The 20,692-nt window shown below is 44.1% G+C and overlaps 1 protein-coding gene across 3 annotated transcripts in view; it reads right to left on the bottom strand.

Moving 5' to 3' along the window:
• BBS1 (Bardet-Biedl syndrome 1) overlaps positions 1-18,330 on the bottom strand; it is a 105,837-nt gene extending 87,507 nt beyond the window's left edge. Inside the window, exons 1-5 of one of the 3 annotated variants that reach the window (XM_033954728.1) lie at positions 17,835-17,853; positions 10,088-10,227; positions 9,775-9,884; positions 2,585-2,661; positions 604-638 (exon numbers count right to left, since the gene is read on the bottom strand). In XM_033954728.1, coding sequence (XP_033810619.1) covers positions 604-638; positions 2,585-2,661; positions 9,775-9,848 — 186 coding nt within the window. In that variant the 5' untranslated portion in view covers positions 9,849-9,884; positions 10,088-10,227; positions 17,835-17,853. Of the gene's footprint in view, positions 1-603; positions 639-2,584; positions 2,662-9,774; positions 9,885-10,087; positions 10,228-17,834; positions 17,930-18,176 lie in introns of those variants that run through there. The other 2 variants (XM_033954726.1, XM_033954729.1) reach the window with 2 other exon arrangements.
• Positions 18,331-20,692: the final 2,362 nt, after the last annotated feature.

The following is a 20,692-nucleotide window of genomic DNA, read 5'->3' on the forward strand; positions in this document are numbered from 1 at the left end:
CTAATACCGACATAATTTAAAAGGCTGCTAATAATCTTAGTCCTGCTAGTGTACTGGCAGTAGCACATCACCTCAGAAGTTTTTTTGACCAATGATGTGGGTGGAGGTGGTTTGAGCTTCGGCTCTGCCGTAATAATACCCGAGGCTTTTTTCTTCCGTCGTGTTAGTGCTTTCTAGTTAGTAAGTGGAGTATTTCTATTTATTTATTTATATTCTGCCAAAACACTTACATGTTCATGGCAGATAGAAATATTTCTATTACTGGGAACAAACCCAGTTAAACATAACGTAATGAGCAATATTCAAATAGAACATTAACAGCAGATGATAAATTTCATGATAAAATTTTTTAAAATAAAAATATCTTTAAAAGTTTTCTAAAAACAGTATCTTACTGAGCTTATTAAGATAGGGAGATCAAAATTTCTGTTTAGGTTGTAACCAGTATGTCATGCTTGTCCCTATAAATTACAGGACCCCCAAAGACAAGCAATATGTCCTTGGGAAAAATCCACCATTCCCTCCACTCTTAAGATAGATCACATCCAACACTCCACATCCAGGAAAGTGGCTCAGAAAGCATAGACAAATACAAGCTCTCACCTTTGCTTCTCCATCCCTGTGCAGGTCCAATAAAGCTGGAACACAAAGCGGAAATCAAAGTAAACTTTTTCACATAGAAAAAGACATTGCATCCCCTTCTCCCATGGCAACTCCACTGGGACTGGGAGAGATGGAGAATCACTAAGAACTGGGGACAGGGTGGGTCACAATTACAACTGACAATGTGAAAAGGCAGGTTAGCAAACAAAGGGCTAGATACGCTAAAGTTAGTTGGTAATACCGACTGGATCGCTGTTGGCTGATTCTCTGGCCGATTGTGGAAGAGTGATCAATGTTTCCAAGTTTATTTAAAATTTGATAAAATCACTTTTTCAAAATTTCAAAGTGATGTACATTAAAAAAATGGGGAAGACAAACAATTTATTGGGGGGAAACGCTGACTTCAAACGAGAGGAAAGAATAGGGAGGAGCTACAATCAGTATAGGAAAGAGAATGAGTAAGGGAAAAACGAAGGGGAGTTACGTTGATCGTTGCTTGCCTGCTTTAAATATCACTGTCTAATTAGCACTGGGATGGGTTATTCAAAAGTGTCCCTAAATAGGTAACTTTTTAGCTTCCCTTTAAACTTGTCCAGGGTTTTTTCTTCTCGTACCTGGGCCGGTAACAGATTCCAAATTTGAGGAGCAGTGACTGAAAAATGTGTGTTACTCCTGGTATTGATTGTACGCAAGGATGGAATTGCCATTGAAAAGAAAGAAAACAAAAAACAGGCAGACCTGTCGGAAATACAGTTATTGTTTTTTTCTGATAGCTAAAACCCTTGGATTTGGGGGGAATAACCAAGCGATGTTAGTGCATTAATTGCTTGACTACTTTGCATGGGGTTTTAGTTAATTTGCATGGCAGGATCGGAAAATGGGTGATCAAGAGGAAAAACACACGGTGAACCGTTTTGTGAATTGGGTTGGTAAACGCGATCATCGCTAAAGCTGTGAAAACAGGTTGAGCAACGATCGCTGACTTTAGTGAATCTAGCCCAAAGTCTGAAAATATTCAATAGAAAAACCCTGTAATCCTAGCACTGCAAGACCTAACCCATTTATGTTTCTCTTTAACTGTAAATATATGCAAAGGTACATATGCACTGAGGGAGCAGGGAGAGAGTAGCTGCCTATACCGTGTTTCCCCGAAAATAATACCTACCCTGAAAATTAGCCCTACCCCCAAAATTAGCCCTAGTCCCTGGATTTGCCAGTAACAGTGCTTTCCCCCGCCCTCACACCCTGCCGTGCAGCTGAACCCCTGCTGACTCTCCCATCATTCCATCTCTCCCTCCCGTCCGAACCCCGTCGACCCTCCGACTGCGAGACCTAATACTTCCCTCCACAGATCAGTGTCGGCAGCACTCTAAACAGGCTGCTTCGCGGCCTTCTCCCGCCGGGGCATTCTCTCTGCCGCATCACTGATGATGTCATCAGCAACATGGCACATGGAAGGCTCCGGCGGGAGAAGGCCACGAAGCAGCCTGTTTAAAGTGCTGTCAACACTGCTCTGTGGAGGGAAGTATATAGGTCTCGCGGTCGGCGGGGTTCGGATGGGAGGCAGAGATGGAAGGATGGGATGGTCGGCGGGGGGGGGGGGCGGGGTTCGGGACTGCTCAAGGGTTCAGCTGCACGAGGGACGGGAGGGAGGGATAGAAAGATGCTGTGCACAGTGCAAGGGTTCTGCTGCAGAGGGGGATGGGAGGAAGGGATAGAAAGATGCTGCAAAGGGAAGGCACAAGGGGATGGGTGAGAGGGGAGGAAAGAAAGGAAAAAGGAAGAATTGGGGTGGAGGAGAGGAAGGGAGAGATGATCATTGTACATGAAAAATATAAGACCTACGCCGAAAATAAGAGCTAATGTGTTTTTGGGCCCAAAATTAATATAAGACACTGTCTTATTTTCGGGGAAACACGGTATCAAGTTTATATCAGTTAAAATGCATAAGAGAAATACCTCCATACTCTGAAGGACTTACCTGTGCAGGAGGAAAATGTGTATAGGTTAGCCAAAGGGTCATAATGTGCATCTAACCATTTTGAATTGGTTTCATTGCTAAGGGGAAGGTGAGAAGAGAAAGGAAGCAATCAGAACTAGTAATATAAATACAGTACAGTCTTGATGATCTGACCTCCACTAATCTGACTACCCAGCGTATCTGACACAGTTCCCTCTCCCGGTGATATCAAGTTTCAAGTTTATTAGGATTTTATATACCACCTATCAAGGTTATCTAAGCGGTTTTTACAATCAGGTACTCAAGCATTTTCCCTCTCTGTCCCGGTGGGCTCACAATCTATCTAACGCACTTGGGGCTATGGAGGATTAAGAGACTTGCCCAGGGTCACAAGGAGCAGCGCGGGGTTTGAACCCACAACCCCAGGGTGCTGAGGCTGTAGATCCAACCACTACGCCACACACTCCTCCATATCACTGCATCACCTTAAGACGCGCACGATTTCTCTGTTTTCCAGCTTCACACACTGCAAGGAAGCCGTGTTTTGTGGAGCTGAGACCATGATTTTCCTGTATGTGCAGCAATTGTTGGACCTAGTTTCCTGTTTCTGCAGGGAGGAAACCATTTTTGATCAGAGATTGTGCTTCTTGCATGGAAACCATGCTTTGCAGCTGATATTCCTTCATGCACCCCTCACTGTGTCGCTGTTAAGAAGTGCACAGGTTCTCTTTCAGTTTTCTGGCTTTACAGGCTGCAAGGAAGGGAAGACCAGATACTTACCTCAGTAATTTTCTTTCTAGTAAATAGTCATATCATTCCTGAACTCTTGGGTAGTCAGTTCCTTCCCAAGAGATCTGTGTAGAGCAGTGTATCGCAAACTGTGTGCCATAGTACACTAGTGTATCTCCTGAGATTTCAAGTGTGCCACAGCACATAGTTTGAAATACACTGCCTTAGAGCTTCAATTTCCTATTTATTGCTGTTCTGTGTCAAGAGCGTATCTTAATTGGATTCAGATTAAGCAAGGTGAGAACTCAGATTTGTCATGGCACACTGGGCAGGAAGAGAGGCTCCGGCGCCAACATCAGCTGACTTGCAACTTCCTGTCTTCTGCTGCCGATATGCAGCCAGGACTCCTGCTTTCCTCTTCTTCTCTCCTTACCCCTGGACCAGCAGCAGCAGCTCAATGTGCTTTTAACTTAGCCACACAGCTGCCGCTAGCTTTAGTTTAGACACAGTTTCATCAGGCAGCCTTGGGGCCTTTGCTAGGCCATCCAGCTTCGATGATGCGAGGCGGGCCGGCCTAACAAAAGCCCCAAAGCTGCCTGATGAAACTGCGGCTAAACTAAAGTTAGCGGCAGCTGTGTGGCTAAGTTAAAAGTACATAGTGAGCTGCCACTAGGATAGAGAAATGAGAGGCATTGTTGGACAGGGAAGGAGGGAAAGGGAAAGGAGGAGAGTTACTGCTGGACAGGGGGAGGAGGGAAGGGAGAAGGGGTACTGCTGGATATGGGAAGCAGGAAATGGAGAAGGGGTACTGCTGGACAGGGGGAGGAGGGAAGGGAGAAGGGGTACTGCTGGATATGGGAAGCAGGAAATGGAGAAGGGGTACTGCTGGACAGGGGAAGGAGGGAAGGGGTACTGCTGGACGGGGGGGAGGTAAAAGGAAGAGAGAAGAGGTGCTGCTGAACCTGGCAGAAAGGGAGGGAAAGGAAAGGTGGTACACACTGGAGGAGAGTGTGAGATGGTGCATGGGGAGTGAGCATGTTGGGTTGGGGGGTGGGAAGGAGGGATGCCACTCGAGGGAAGAGGCAAGGACAGAGAGATAAAGCGTGCAGGAGGCAGAAAGTGTTGGACTCATGGAGAGGGCAAGGTGGATGGGGAGGACAGAAAGGAGGGAAGGAGAAATGTTACATTGAGGGAGAGGGCAGAGAATGAAAAGTTGGACTCATGGAGGGAGAGAGAGATGTCGGTTGGGGGAGGGAAGGAGGACCAGAGGAGAAGCATGCAGGAGGAAGAAAGAAAAAAAATGTTGGACTGGTGGAAAGGAGGGAGAAATGTTGGACTGGGAGGGGGGCCAGAAAGGAGAGAGATGGACTGCAGGGGGCAGAAAGGAGAAAGGGAAAGTTAAAAGCACAGAAAAATAAAGTCACCAGACAACAGATGTAGGGAAAATGATTTTATTTTCAATATAGTGATAGAAATGGGTTAGTTTAGAGAATTTATATCTGCTGTGTATATATGAAAAATGAATGGAAAACAACTGAGTACCCCCAACCACAGACCTCCCAAGCTCTTCCCCAGATCCCACCCCCTTTACTAATTGTAATGCAATTATATTTGTTAGACTTCCCTGCTGGCATTTCAGGGCCTGTCTGGAGGGCCTCTACGCATGCGTGATGTCAACGTGATGATGTCCGGTGACGTCCGTGCACTTCTGGATGCCTCAAGCCATGGCCACTACCTTTAGTATGCACCTTTAGTATGCCCCGGTTTGAGAAAGTTTGAGAGACACTGTGCTAGAGCATGCACCTCCGGGATTTCACCGATGGATGACAAACTTTGTTAACATATGCTTGAGCAGTAGCACGTATCCTAGAACAACATCTGTCATCACCCTAACCCCCATAACTAAGGCACTGGGATTAGATCTGTCCAAAGTTGAAATCTTTAGGCCAGTTGCAGGGATACCATGGCCTGCAAAACTGCTAGAATTCTGTGCCAATATACAACTGACAGACTTCTTAAACCAGACTGATGGATTTCACTGTTCACAGCATGGTTTCAGGGAGTCACACAGTACAGAATCCCTGCTTGAATTGATGTCAAAGGCAAAATCATATTTATGTAAGGGGAGACAATCCGTGTTGCTACAGTTTGACTTTTTTGCTGCCTTTGACGCGGTAGACCACTCACTTCTAAAATTGAACGAATTGAGTATTTATGGACCTGGTGTAAAATGGTTTGCCAAATTTCTAGGAAACAGGATCTACAAAGACATTTTTCTACTTTTTGTGGCCAGTCTCTTTTGAGGCCACCCTGCAACACCTAGGGCTCCTTTTATGAAGGTGCCTAGGATTTTTAGCGCACACACAAAATTACCGCCGAAAATCTACCGCCTCCTATAAAGGAGGCGGTAGTGCAAGAGTAGGGAACTCCGGTCCTCGAGAGCCGTATTCCAGTCGGGTTTTCTGGATTTCCCCAATGAATATGCATGAGATCTATTTGCATGCACTGCTTTCAATGCATATTCATTGGGGAAAACCTGACTGGAATATGGCTCTCGAGGACCGGAGTTCCCTACCCCTGCGATAGTGGCTAGTGTGCTTGGGAATTTAACGCGTGCGTTAAGGCCCTAGCACACCTTTGTAAAAGGAGCCCCTAGTGTGGATTATAGAGGACCTGAGCACATTGACACAAAAGAACTTCCTCTAACTTAATAAACAGAAGATCAAAGTGCTTTGGTTTGGGGATTATAACTCTCTTCCACGCACAGATCACGTCTTACTTCTTGATAGACTGAAGTCCATAGGCGTTTGTGACCAAATACTTGATTGGTTCAGCTCTTTTCTCTCTAATCGATCATCTATAGTTACCTTTAATGACACTGTCTCTAAACCTTATACTCTTAATTATGGTATTCCTCAAGGATCCATTCTATCTCCATTATTGTTCAATATTTTTCTGTCACCTCTACTAAGTCTATGTCAGTCTATGTCAGTATAACAACTGGGTAAAAGTACAAAAGCAATGTCCCAAAAGGAATAAATCAAAACAAAACAAGGGACAGTGAATCTTATTTAATTGCTTTTAAACCTAGATGGTGCTCAGATTCCACGAATGGAACAGAAATTCTCAAAACAGGGGACAAACCCCTAAGAGAGATTTTCAGAGTCTATCACTGCACCAACTTCTTAAGGTAGAAAGGTAGTTAAAATATGTCATAGTGACACCAATGTGTAGAAAGTTTTTTTCTTCCTTTTTTTTGCAGTTTAAATTATATGATGAGTGCAATAAGGTGAAACTTAACTTGAGTGTTCATACAGCATAAACTGGCAAGGTTCTAACGCGTTTCGCCAGGATGGCTTCTTCAGAGAACCTGCTAGCACTGAATGTAGCTCCAGTCTTTAATTCTTTCTCTCACATGACCCGTAACTTTTCACGTCCTGTTGCCGGTTTATGCTGTATGGAATCTGAGCACCGTCTAGGTTTAAAAGCAATTAAATAAGATTCACTGTCCCTTGTTTTGTTTTGAGTCTATAGGCTTCACCACCTTTACATACACCGATGATATTCAACTTTCACACCCTCTAAATCCAGAAAATAAAGAGGAAATACTCGAGATTAATAAAAAGCTTAAGAGGGTTAAACAATGGCCTAATTCCAACATGTTAGCTCTAAACATACAGAAAACAAAAGCTTTACTTTTTCCATGGAAAAAGGGAATAAGCTTGAGTGCTCCTTTCACTCTCGATAACATTCACCTGGATTTGGTAACATCTTTAAAAATACTGGGTGTCATCATCGATGATAAATTTTCTTATCATGAACACATAAGTAATACCGTCAAATCTTGCTTTTATAGGCTGCGAATGATTAGCTCGAATTCTAAATTTCTGGAGCCAAAATCACTAAATGTATTAATTCACTCTAATTATTGCTTAACTTGATTACTGTAATTCTTTATTAATAAATATCACACAAAAAGAAAAGAAGCGCTTCAGATAATCCAGAATACTGCTGTCAAACTCATTCATAATGGTAAAAAATGATGATGATGTCACTCCTTTTCTGATTAAATCTCCGTGGCTCCCAATTAACCACCGTATTACTTTTAAAATTTTACTCTTAGTATTTAAAACCCTTTCCACTAATGAACCTCAATTCATTAATAAATTACTTATCCCTTATAGTACATTGCGTTCTCTCCGGTCCACTAATCAAAAGCTCATAGTAGTCCCCTCTCTGAAAGTTATTGGAACTCGACGACATGATATGTTTTCAGTGATGGCTCCGCAACTTTGGAACACTTTGCCCCAGCATGTAAGAGAGAAAAATGATTTGAGTCGTTTTAAAAGTAACTTAAAGAGTTTCCTTTTTAAAGATGCTTTTAATCTTTAAATTATGTTTAAATTTCATATTAGTCTCCTTCCAGGTTTCCACTTTTCACTCCCTAATGTTCTTCCCATTTGTGGTTTTCCTCTGTACTTTAAAGCATTGAATTGTAGTTCTGTCCCTTTTTACCTTGTGTATTGATTAGTCTTTAAGTCTGATGGACTAACCCATTATTTTAAATTTTGAATATGTCTAAATATATGCTTATATTTTTTTTATTAATGTTGTATCTCGCTTAGTAAAACTAAATAAGCGATTCATCAAACTAAAATAAAACTTGAAACTAGCCACCGGAGAGATCCTCAAAATTGAAAAAAAACTTCAAAAATGTTAGGTATCTTTCTTGACTCCCAATTGACCTTCAAAGATCAGATCAACTTCCTAGTCAAAAATTCTTCTTCAAACTAAGACAACTAAAAACAATACACTCCCTTTCAAGCCACAGGCAGTCTTACTACCATACCAAGACTACTGTAATTCCTTGTATTATGGCATTACTGAAAAAGAACACACGAGACTGCAGTTACTTCAAAATACCTTGGCCAGATTAATTTTTGAAGTAGGCAAATTCGAGAGGGCTAGCCCACTACTGGCAGAATTGCAATAGTTGCCAGTGAAACAAAGGATTCTCTTCAAGATCGCCTACATGGTCTATGAAGCGATCTATAGCAAAAACTCTGCCACACTAGTAATGGACATCGAGATTCCCTGCTCATTCAATACCGCAAGAAAGAAGCAATGTCTTAAGCTATCCTTCCCCCTCCCTCCACCTAGTTCAATGGTTATTCGAAACCACCTTTAAATCCCTGAGTCCTAAAATCTGGAATAGACTATCCCTGTTATCTGTATCAGGTCCCTTCTTATTACAGCTTCTGGAGAATGTTAAGGACATATCTATTCTCCTTATAATGAAGGATTTCTATCCAATATACTCTCTAGAATCTAGTTGCTAACTGTAATGATTCCCTGCTGAAAATTGTGGAATATAAGAAACTATATAGTATGTTATGGAGTCTCATGAGAAAGGACTGATTACCAAGAATTCAGAAATGAGATGCCTATTGCACTAGAAGCCATGTTTTTTTCAAGCTGAGACCATACTTTTCCAGTATAAAATATACAGCAATTTTTGGACCTGGGACCCTGCCTTTCCAATGAGTGAACCATTTTGATCTTAGACCAGTGGTCCTTAAACCTGTTCTGAGGGACCCCCAGAGCCAGTCAAGTTTTCAAGATATCCCTAATGAATATGAATGTGATAGATTTGCATATAATAGAGGTGACAGGCATGCAAATCTGCCTCATGCATATTCATTAGGGATATCCTGAAAACCCGACTAGGCAGGGGACCCCCAGGACAGGTTTAAGTACTACTGTCTTAGACCAGTGATTCCCAACCCTGTCCTGGAGGAACACCAGGCCAATCGGGTTTTCAGGCTAGCCCTAATGAATATGCATGAGAGAGATTTGCATATGATGGAAGTGATAGGCATGCAAATTTGCTTCATGCATATTCATTAGGGCTAGCCTGAAAACCCAATTGGCCTGGTGTTCCTCCAGGACAGGGTTGGGAACCACTGTCTTAGACCATGCTTCTCTGAAAGTAGTGTTATTAAACAATATTTTAAATACACATACCTTATATCTGTTTTATATGCTGTTTATATGCATTTTTAAGGGATTACCGTTGCTTTCTATATTATCTAAATTTTCACTTATCCAACAACAGGTCAGTCTCATTTGCATCAAGGGATCTCAAAGTCCCTCCTTGAGGGTCGCAATCCAGTCAGGTATTCAGGATTTCCCCAATGAATATGCATTGAAAGCAATGCATGCACATAGATCTCATGCATATTCATTGGGGAAATCCTGAAAACCCGACTGGATTGCGGCCCTCAAGGAGGGACTTTGAGATCCCTGCATCAGATAATCAAGACTTTATAGTAAATAATAAAAATTCAGTTGCAGTTCATTTTATGTGCTTCAGCAGTTATACTATTTATGCAGACATTAATAGAAATAAACAGACAATTTTCCAGCTTTCTACAGGAGATCCATTCCATGCCATCAGCACAAAAAAATGTTTTCATACCCACCTCCTCTCCACACTCACTGGCTCCCTCTCATCTCTGTGCTGGACTCCCCGCACTGCACCAAGCGATGAGGTCATTATGTCCACTGGATGCCACTGTCAGGTTTATGGTGGCTAGAAGGTTGCAGAAAACATTAATTCACAGCAGTTTAAATGAACTATATCTGTATGCTTCCTAAGTATATCAAAGCTATTAATCTGCCTGGCTTCATCTGCTATCAAAGACAAAAGAATATTATAGATAGCCTGTTGGGTTTTTTTTGTTTGTTTTTAACTCTTCCAGGGGCTAAACCTAAAAATCACACTACACAGCTTACCACATCCACCATCTGCTGGAAACAGAGGTACCGACTCCTGGATGAACATAAGGCACATCCCAACTGTTGTCAGGAGCTGGGTCTCATTCTCCATCTCCATTTGCTGGTGGGAGTGCATGGCCCATCTGTCTGGAGGGACTCTATGGAAATATGTTTTACACTTTTAGGATATTGCCAGGTACTTGTGACCTGGATTCGCAATTGCTGAAAACAGGATACTGGGCTTGACGGACCGTTGGTCTGTCCAAGTATGGCAACCTAAATCTACTATAGAATTCTGTTTAGAAAGACTCTGTACTCTACATACAGGATGTTATCAAGCCATTTCTGCTCATATTTTATGATACATCAGGCATGACTAAATTAAGTCTATAGCTATTTCCCATCTATTGGCTAGCCATAGTAAGAAATCCCTGTCCAAGGACCTGCATACATTTGAACCTATGATTGGGAATCCACAAAATATTCAGTCCACAAAACTTAATCATGCAACAGTGCATGACTGGGCTTGAGCAGAAGGATGTTGGGCAGGCAATTTTTGGTTCTGAAAGCTCTCTTTCGGAGATTTCATTACTCAGTTCCAGGAGGAAGAATTTTTGTCCAGTCCTGCTTTTGAATTTATACTTCAAAGCAGTGTGAGATTTATAGTCCCCGATTCCATGCTGAAGTTCTCATAATGCATCATGATGATGTTTTCTAACAATTGTGAGGATTGGCCTAAAATCTACCTCTTGTAACTAGGTATCTTGGCAGCTCTGCTCACTGTCAAAAAGTGTCACAATACAAAATACAAACATCTGCATTGTCTGTACCATGGAGAGTTTCTGGGAGTACCATCCGTTTTCAACTGATTTTATTTCTATATTCTTCAGAATTCACAAGAAATTTTTGTCCATAGGATTAGACCAATGGTCTCAAACTCGCGACCCTCCAGGTGCTATTTTGCGGCCCGCGGTCTGGACGTGATGATCAACTGCTCCCTTGCTGCAGTTGATTGTTCCGGTCAAAGCTGCGGCCGCCGGTGGCTTCTCGCGCCATCCACACCAGCATTTCTCTTCCCCCTTCCCTTCCTCGTGGAGCAGCAGCATGTCTGGCCGGCTCCCTTGCTCAGTTGATTGTTCTGTTTAAAGCCGCGGGTGGCGGCTCCTCACGCTATCCACTCCTGCATCAGAAGCCTCTCTGACGTCACAACATCAGAGAGGCTTCTGACGCAGGCGCGGATCTCACGAGAAGCCGCCACCCGCAGCGTTGAACGGAACAATCGACTGAGCAAGGGAGCCGGCCAGACAAGCTGTTGCTCCACAAGGAAGGGAACGGAAGGGGAGGGGAAAGAAAAATGCTTCTGCGGCATAGGAAAGGGGGGACCCTAGAGAAATGCTGCTGCAGCTGCACAGGGAAAGGGAGAGGGAGGGAAAGAGGAAGAGAAATGCCTCTGCTGCACAGGAAAGGGGGAAGGGAAATGCTGCTGCTGCGGCTGCACAAGGAAAGGGAGGGGGAGGGAAAGGGGAAGAGAAATGCTTCTGCTGCACAGGAAAGGGGGAGGGAAATGCTGCTTCTGTTCCTGCTGCACCCAATTGGGGAAAGAGAGGGAAGGAAGGAGAAGGAAGACAAGGGAGATGAGAGGAACAAGAGATGCCAAGTTCATGGGAAGGAGGGAAGGAAAGGAGATACCAGACCATGAAGGGGGAGATGGGGGGAGGGAAGGAGACAGATGCCAGACCAGGAGAAAGGAAGGAAGGAGGGAGGGTGCGAGAGAAAGGAAGGAAAGAGGTGTCAGACCATAGAAATAGGACAGAAGAAGAGAGAGATAGGAAGGGAAGGGAAGACATGGAAATGTAGATTTTGAAAAGAAAGCAGAAAAATTGAATATTAAGTTCATACCAAAGATGGATGCAAGGCAGAAAGTGAAGACGGAGAGAAAAACAGTCAAAGGACAAGAAGGCCCTGAAACATAGTTAAAAGCACAGAAAAATAAAGTCACCAGCCAACAAAGGTAGGGAAAATGATTTTATTTTCAATATAGTGATTAAAATGTGTCAGTTTTGAGAATGAAAAGATATTAAACTTTAAATGTGAGGGCTGCAGAAAAAATAGAGTACTTGGAGGGCCACAGAAAAAATAGTTAATGTCTTATTAAAGAAATTACAATTTTGCATAAGGTAAAACTCTTTATAGTTTATATATCTTTCCTTTTAACTGTTAAAGGAAAGTTTTATAAACTATAGAGTTTTATAAACTACCTCATGCAAAATTGTCATTTCTTTAATAAGACATTAACTATTTTTTCTGCGACCCTCCAAGTACCTACAAATCCAAAATGTGGCCCCACAAAGGGTTTGAGTTTGAGACCACTAAATCAGACTGACCCATAGGCGTCAGAACTGCAGGGGGGGCACACAAGGATCGTGGCCTCCCCAAAAATTGGCGGTGGCTCTGCTCTCCCACTTGTTACTGTGTATCACATATTCTTTCCTTCCTTCCTTCCTTCCCCTCTAGCGGGACCATGCCGAACGACCTCTTTCTTCGGCTGCCGACTCCCCCACACAACCTCCTCCCTGGTGTTTGTTATTTTAAATCTTCGGGCAGCATCAACGAGATCAGCGTGCTGCCGTTGGCCTGCCCCGGAAGTCTTCATTCAGCAACGATTTCCTGTTTCCGCATAGGCAGGCTCCTGCTGAATGAAGGGTTCCGGAGCAGGTCGACAGCAGCACGCTGATCTCGTTGACGCTGCCCAAAGATTTAAAATAACAAACACCAGGGATGAGGTAGGTGTGGGGGAGTCGGGAGCCGAAGAGAGAGATCATGGGGCATGGTCCCGTTAGGGTGGAAGGAAAGAAAGAGCATAAGATACACACCACGAGCTGGGGGTAAAGAGTTGGGAAGGCAGGGAGGACAGATGCTCAGGGGCTTGGTGGGGGGGGGGATTGGGAATGACAGATACTGCACATACTGGGAGAGGGTTGGAGTGGGAAAGCAGGGAAGGACAGGTGTTACAGGGGCTGAGAGGGGTTTGGGAAGAACAGATGCTGCGCATAGTGGGAGAGGGTTGGGAAGGACAAATGCATGGGCTGAGTGAGTGGGGTTAGGAAAGGAGGAAACGAGAGATGCTGCACAAGTGGGGTAGTGGGAAGGGAGGGAGAGAAAGAAATTATGCCAGTAGGTGAGGGAAAAGAAATGGAGAATTGTTGGACATAGGTGTGTGGAGTGATAGGGAAAGAGAGATGATGTATATGGGGAAAGGAAGAAAGGGAGAATTGTTGGACCTGATAGTGGTGCAGAGGAAGGAGGGAGAAATGTTATACTGGGAGGGAGGAGAGATGACTTAAAAAAGGAGAGATGTCCGAGTCCGGAGAAGGGTGATGGAAGAAGGTAAGAGAGAGATGACAGACCACTGGAATGGGAAGGAGAGAGAGAGACCACAGAAAGAAGAAAGGAGAGAGATGTTAGACCTTGGGACGAGGGAGGGAAGGAGAGAGAGACCGAAGAAAGAAGAGAGGAGAGAGATGTTAGACTTTGGGAAGAGGGAGGGAAGGAGAGAGAGATGACAGACCATGAGAGAGGAGATTCCAGGCTATGGGGAGGAGAGAGATGCCAGATCATATGAGGGGGAAGGGGAAAGACAGATGTCTGATCATGGGAGAGGGATAAGATGGTGCACAAGAATGGAGGGGAAGGGGAGACAGAGGGAAGAGATAGTGCACAGCAATGGGTGAGGCAGGGAAGAGATAAGAAGAAATGCTTCTTATGGATAGATGGGAATAGGGGAGAAGAGGGAGGAGATGATACATATGGCTAGATGGGAAGATATGGGGAGATGACCCATTTGTCCAGAAAGACACACCTAATACACTGGAAGGATTAAAGACTACCTAGAGCAGGGGTAGGGAATTCCGGTCCTCGAGAGCCGTATTCCAGTCGGGTTATCAGGATTTCCCCAATGAATATGCATGAGATCTATTTGCATGCACTGCTTTCAATGCATACTCATTGGGGAAATCCTGAAAACCCGACTGGACTACGGCTCTCTAGGACTGGAGTTCCCTACCCCTGACCTAGAGGTTTCATCAATTAGGCTGGTTCTTCAGAGTCTTATTTCTCAACTTGACTACTGCAATATGATATATGCTGGCCACCGTGAGGTGAGAACGGGCTACTGGGCTTAATGGACCTTTGGTCTGACCCAATAAAGCTATTCTTATGATCTTATATAATAAAATAAGTTCAGTATAAAACTATTCGAGGCTTGTACAGATGGGATCAGAATCCGTCCAGAATTGAACTGCATGACTCATATTCTGTGAGAGCCACTATACTCACGTTACCCCTCTCTTAAAGTCACTTCATTGGCTTCTCATCCATTTACGAATACAATTCAAACTCCTCTTACTGACCTACAAATGCACTCACTCAGCTGCCCCTCACTATCTCTCTTCTCTTATCTCCCCCTATGTTCCCCCCACGACTTCCGCTCAGCTGGTAAGTCCTTACTATCTGTGTCCTTCTTTTCCTCCGCCAACGCCAGACTCCATCCTTTCTACCTTGCTGTGCCATATGCTTGGAACAAGCTACCTGAATCACTATGGCGGGCTCCGTCTCTGGGAGTGTTCAAGGCCCAGTTAAAAGCCCATCTCTTCGAGATTGCTTTCAACTCCCAACTCCTCTCACCTTGGGTTCTGCATCCTTAACCCTGTATGTCATATCTGTCCAAGTTAGACTGTAAACTCTTCTGAGCAGGGACAGTGTATTAAATGTCAAATTATAACTTTTGGTGGAATTCAGTATGCCATATATATAAAATGGAGCGTACATTTGCAACACAAATAGGATATATATAGATAAGTTTAAGAAGATTTGGGGACCATTAACAGACTTTTGCAATGAATGATTCAATTTTCCCATAATAAGATATTGGATAAGAGGGGGTGTGGGTGGGTTTATTTTATTCATATCATAATATAAACAATTCATCATTATATCTTGTCATATTGTATGCAATTTTCAAAGGAAGGGGAGGGGGTGGGTTTATAATTAGAGTAATAGTTGGTATACTTATTAAGTATGATATGCTTTTTCAATATTATAGTACAGTATTATATAATAATATGTTGTATTTACAATGATCTATGAAGGATTATCAAGTGTGTACTCAATGAAATTGTATAAATTTATGTGATACACTTGTTGTTATATGAAAAATGAATAAAAAACTAAAAAAAAAAAAAGAAAAAGTCAAAATGTACAGCGCTGTATATGCTTTTCAGCACTATATAAGTGATAAGTAGTAGTAGTCTGTTTAAAATTTTGTAATCTGCTTGGAACTCACAAAGATATAGCGGAAAATATAGAAATTGAAAATAAAGACCATAAGGCTCTTTAAATGTAAAATACAAACAATTCTTTATGTAGCTGCTTTATTCTATGGCCTTAATTTTTATACTTTCTGGACCTTGACCTTCTGTCTCCAACTCTCCTGTATCACTTCCCCTCTGGGCAGGGGTAAGTTTTAAATATGGCTCTAAAACTATGAGGGAGTACTATCTGAAGACAGCCAGCATCCTGTAGATTCCCTCTCATAAACTATATCTGTTGTACACTGAATCTCTTCACAATTAATAAATCTAATTAAACAAATAAATAGGTTAAAATTAGGACTGAATTACCCTGTTCCTTATATAACACGGCATTAGATGGAAACCATAATGTTGATCCAAAATAGAGGGACACAGTACAAATCAAGTAGGAAAAACCCAGCACAAAGGGCCTTAAGGTAATGGACAAAAAATTGTGTGTTTATTGAAAGACAAGACAGGGGCCATGTTTCGGCATGTCCGCCTGTGTCAGGGGGGTCTCTATATAAGAGGGCTGTTCAAAAAGTATCAGACCTTAAATTTTCTTGCATAATCAAATAAAGCTAGGGAGGTGTGGTTTGATGCACGTATGTAGGTGACCCTAATGCGCATGCTTGAATTTTTTTCTCATCTACATAAGCTGTCAGTCGCCGGCAGACCGCCAATGAGTGAGGAAGTGTAAGTGAGCGCCATCCAATTTTCATTTTTGACAAAATGACAGAAAAAGTTGAACAACACTACTGCATTACATTTTGTGTAAAGCTTGGCGATTCCCAAGTGGAAACAATCCGCATAATTCAACAGGCCTTCTGGGACAAAACAATGGGCAACACACAGATAAAGGAGTGGTTCAACCGCTTCAGAGATGGCTACACATCAGTGGAGAGTGAAGCACATTCTGGTAGGCCCTCAACATCCAGAAATGAGATCATCATTGACCAAGTGAGGACCCTGGTGATGCAGGATCGTGAAATCACCGAGGAGTTTCCTAGCCAAACACAACACACCTGTGATTCCTCAGGCTCCCTACTCTCCCAACATGGCAGGGGGAGAGAGCGAGCGAGCGAGAGATTTCACGGGAGGAGTGGCCAGGTAGGGAGGGAAGCTTTCAAAAAGTCCACAAGTGGGTGTGGAAATAGAAAGGGGATCGAGATCTGGGCAGGAAAGTCCAGCGCTGCCTGAGCAGAAGGGAAACCCCTCATTTCCATCAGCTGGCTGATTGGGCTGCCAACACTTACTGATGTTTGGCTGGAAAGAAAGTGACCACCACCACCCAAGGAATGGCCAATGTTTTGATCGAAAGGGCTTTTACCTGAAGGCTATAATCCTTAAAGACTGTTCTTTGGCATTATCCCAAGTTTGCGGGTGGCTGCCTGTGGGCTGAACTCTAGGGGCTGCCAGAAGGAGAAGAAAAGGAACAATCTCCGGGGACTCCTGACTGCATCCCATGCAAATGAAAGGTCCAGACCTGCAGCACCCATCCCTCTCAGGGGAGGAGGAAAAATGGAAGGAAACAGCTGGCATGGAGATTAGAGGAGGGGAAGGGGCCAGAGTGGAATGGAGAGATCAGATGAGGGAAAGGGGAGAGACAGAGGAATAAGAAAGAGATAAAAATGAAGCTGGGAAAGAGGGTCGGCAGAGAAATAAGGAGAGGGACAAAGATGCTAGATTTGGTGTAGGAGACATAAAAATAAAGACGGCAGTGAAGCTGGAATGAATCATATGAAAAGGAGAGAGGCTGGATGAAAAGGGAAGAGGGCAGAGAGTGGATGGAAGGGGAAGATGCTAGACTGAAGAGACAGAGAGAGCAGATGCTGGAAAGAAGAGAGTGAAAAGAAGATGAAAGCAGAAACCAGAGACAAGTCTGCCTTTTGGGAGAGTTTCTTTCTTTCTTCCTGCCTTAGCCCTTTCTCTTACCATCATCATTCTGAAGTGCATCAGACCCCCCCCCCCCGGTCGCCTGGCCCCTCTGGCAAATTAAAAAACCCATTGTGGCCCACGAGTCAAAAAGTTTGTCCACCCCTGCCCTAACTACATTAACTATAATAAGCAAGGCTACAAGACCTGCACGCAATGGGGTCAAGATCATATTAGCTCTGTGAGGCAAATCCGATTGAAAAGGTGGGATATAGCATTCAAATGAGATAGTAGTAAATCCAGGACTAGCTTCGACTAGAAAACTAGCTGTTTTTTTCTTAACTGCAAGAGATGGCAGGGAGAGCAGCAAAAGCCACCCCCCCCCCCCAAAAAAAAAACAACAACAACCCAGTAGTCTAGTGAGCTGGATGGGTCAGACCCCCCTTCCCAGCTCCAGGATCCTCCCCCGACACCCCGCAAGCCCCCCCCAAACAAAACGCTGGAGATCAGACTTCCAAGCTCAAGGACCCCCCCCCCGGTACCTTTTTCTAGAAGATGGGCAGGACGAATGTTCACTGCCTCCTGCCTCAAGCACTGGGAGGGACCTAAGGTTATGATTGGCTCAGACACCTAAAGCCCCTCCCATCCATTTTGAAGAGGCGGCCCTTGAGGCAGGAGGAAGTAGGCACCCATCCTATCCAAAAGGTACGGGGGGGGGACGGCGACCTGACCACACCACTTGGTGGGTGTCGGGGAGGTCCTTGAGCTGGGGGGGGGAATCCAACCGGACCCACCCATCCATCCCACTAGCTTATGCCCGTGACGGTAATACAACACTGCCACCAGATTTCGCCTCTGGAAGGGGTTAGAAACTTGAATCTTACTGCAGCAAAAGGGTCCTGAGACAAATATTGAGAATTCCACTGGCTCCGCCGCAAACAGCGTCCTTAGCTACTGCGCTCAGTTGAAGTCCAACGCCATGACGTCACCACGCGCGTAGCATCCGCTTGTTAACCCTGTGCTAGCAGTTGGACGGCTGTCTTGACAGATTGATTGGACTATTTTTGCAGGTTGACTGAGGGATTTTGATTTTTGAGGGGGCGGGCTGCGGTGTTTGGTTTTTTTTTTTTTTTTTTGGGGGGGGGGCTGTTTGCTATTAAACCAATGAGTGTGCCAAAGCTCGGTCTAGTGCAGGGGTTGGGAACTCCGGTCCTGGAGAACCCTGTTCCAGTCGGGTTTTCAGGATTTCCCCAATGAATATGCATTAAAGCAGTGCATACAAATAGATCACATGCATATTCATTGGGGAAATCCTGAAAACCCAACTGGAATACGGCTCTCGAGGAACAGAGTTCCCTAACCCTGGTCTAGTGTCCTGACTGCCTTGGAATACAGTATCACGCCTCTTGGCGCTCCAATAGCATCACTTTGTAAGGCCACCTACGTTTTTGTGTTTCACAGAGTGCTTTGCGGTACTAAGCAGTAGCTTGGAGGCTAGACGTTTCGTGGCTAGGAGAACTGCATTCTCTTCAGAGTTACATATACTGTATGTTTTAGTGAAGTAGGTATGTCATGCTGGATAGTAAGGTAGGGTATTCTCTGTATGCTTGCAAGCTGTGCAGAAGGAATTCATTCCAGGTTTTCAACTCTTTCTTCCAGGGCTCTGCTGTACATGAGCCGGAAGGTGTCTTTCTGATCTGCTCTGTATATTTCTTTATTTTTTTCTACAGTTTTTGCAGCTTTCGGTGCACCAAAGCGCCCCAGTGTGTGAGGAAAGCTCCGCCTGCGTGGATAAGTTGGGGACCTATTTGGGCAGCCTGCAGAAAACTTTGTGGACCTCGGAGTCGGTATCATTAGTAGCTTAGCAGCTCACCTACTGAATTGCAGGGGCTTGAGCACAGGCTGTTAGACATCCATAAGGGGGGGGGGGGGGGGGTCAGCAGGGGTCTTCGGGGCCTGCAGCAATTTTGCATCCCTCCTTCCTTGCACAGTTCTCTGGGGCTTGAGGATCAGACCAACCTTGGTCTGACTGGCAGCCCAAAGATCTCAGTATTTGAAGACTGACTGAGGCAGCTTCTTCTCCCAGATCCAGCTACCTCTTAGAGCTGAGGCAGGCTGTAGCACCTTAAGAGTATCTGTCATAGTAAGTCTATTACAGCCTATGGACAAAATTGTTGGGGGCGGGTGTCTGAAAATCCTGATTTTAAAGATTTCTGCCATTTCCTATAGGATCCCCCAACTCTAAAACCCTGTTTTCTGGGCTTTTTACTTAGTTTTGAACTATTTTTTGTGCTAAAATGCTACTGTGATATAAGTGACAGGGCAGGACTCCAGAATGACACATCTGTCTATCTACTAAATAAGATATTAGCAAGGTAAGAACCTAATCTCTTTTTCTAGTGCAATAGGTGTGTCATTTTAGACAGTAGAGACGTACAAAAGCACTCCTCAAAATTTAGGGTAGGACTTCTGTGCCTGCTCATAACACTGAGGACCCAAAGATGGTGTCCTCCCATGCTGCCACGTCCACTCTGTAGCACTGGGAGGACATATGCAGAGTTTACCAGGTCACTACCCTACAAATTTCCCTGGGCAAAATCATCTGAGCTGCCCACGAAGAAGCCACGCTTCTTGCCAAATGCACATCTGAGAAGACCAGTGATTGCTTGCCACAGGCAACATATGCTGATGAGATGGCCATGTGAATCCATCTTGAAATGGTAGCTTTGGACACCGGTCTACCATGTCTATCCTGACTGGTGAGCACAACCAGATGGTCAGTTTGAACTCATTAGTAACCTCTAGATACCATAAAGGACTCTCTGCACATCCAGCTTTCTCAGTCTGATCCTTTTTCTTTGACTTTATGGTCTGGAATGCTGATAATTTTACATCTTGATTGACAAGAAAGGTCAAAATGACCTTTGACAAAAATGATGGGACTGTACATAGGGAAATTCCTGCCTCCATGATCTTGAGGTAGGGCTCCCTGCATGAAAGTGTTTGCAGCTCCAAGACTCTTCTCACTAATGTAATGGCCTTGAAAACGGTCTCGACGGTAAGTTCCATACGGACACTTCTTGAATAGGCTTGCACAGAGCCTGATTGAGGCCGTGTAGAACCACTTTAAGGTTTCATGATAGAAACAGCTGCTTTACTGGTAGTCTGAACCTTAGTGCCTCTTTTAGGAATCTGGCTATGTCTGGATGAGAAGCCAAGGGAGCTTTGCATTCTTGGTTTCTGAAACACATGAGTCCCACTTTATAACACCAGGTGAGGGCGCACCATGGAACAATACAGAAGCATTATAATATCCTTAGTCTTGTTAACCATTCCTTTTTTAATAATTCCTAACATCTTGTTTGCTATTTTGGCTGCCACCATACATTGAGCAGAAGGT

The sequence above is a fragment of the Geotrypetes seraphini genome, chromosome 8 (genome assembly GCF_902459505.1).
Source record: "Geotrypetes seraphini chromosome 8, aGeoSer1.1, whole genome shotgun sequence".
Classification (NCBI taxonomy): Eukaryota; Metazoa; Chordata; class Amphibia; order Gymnophiona; family Dermophiidae; genus Geotrypetes; species Geotrypetes seraphini.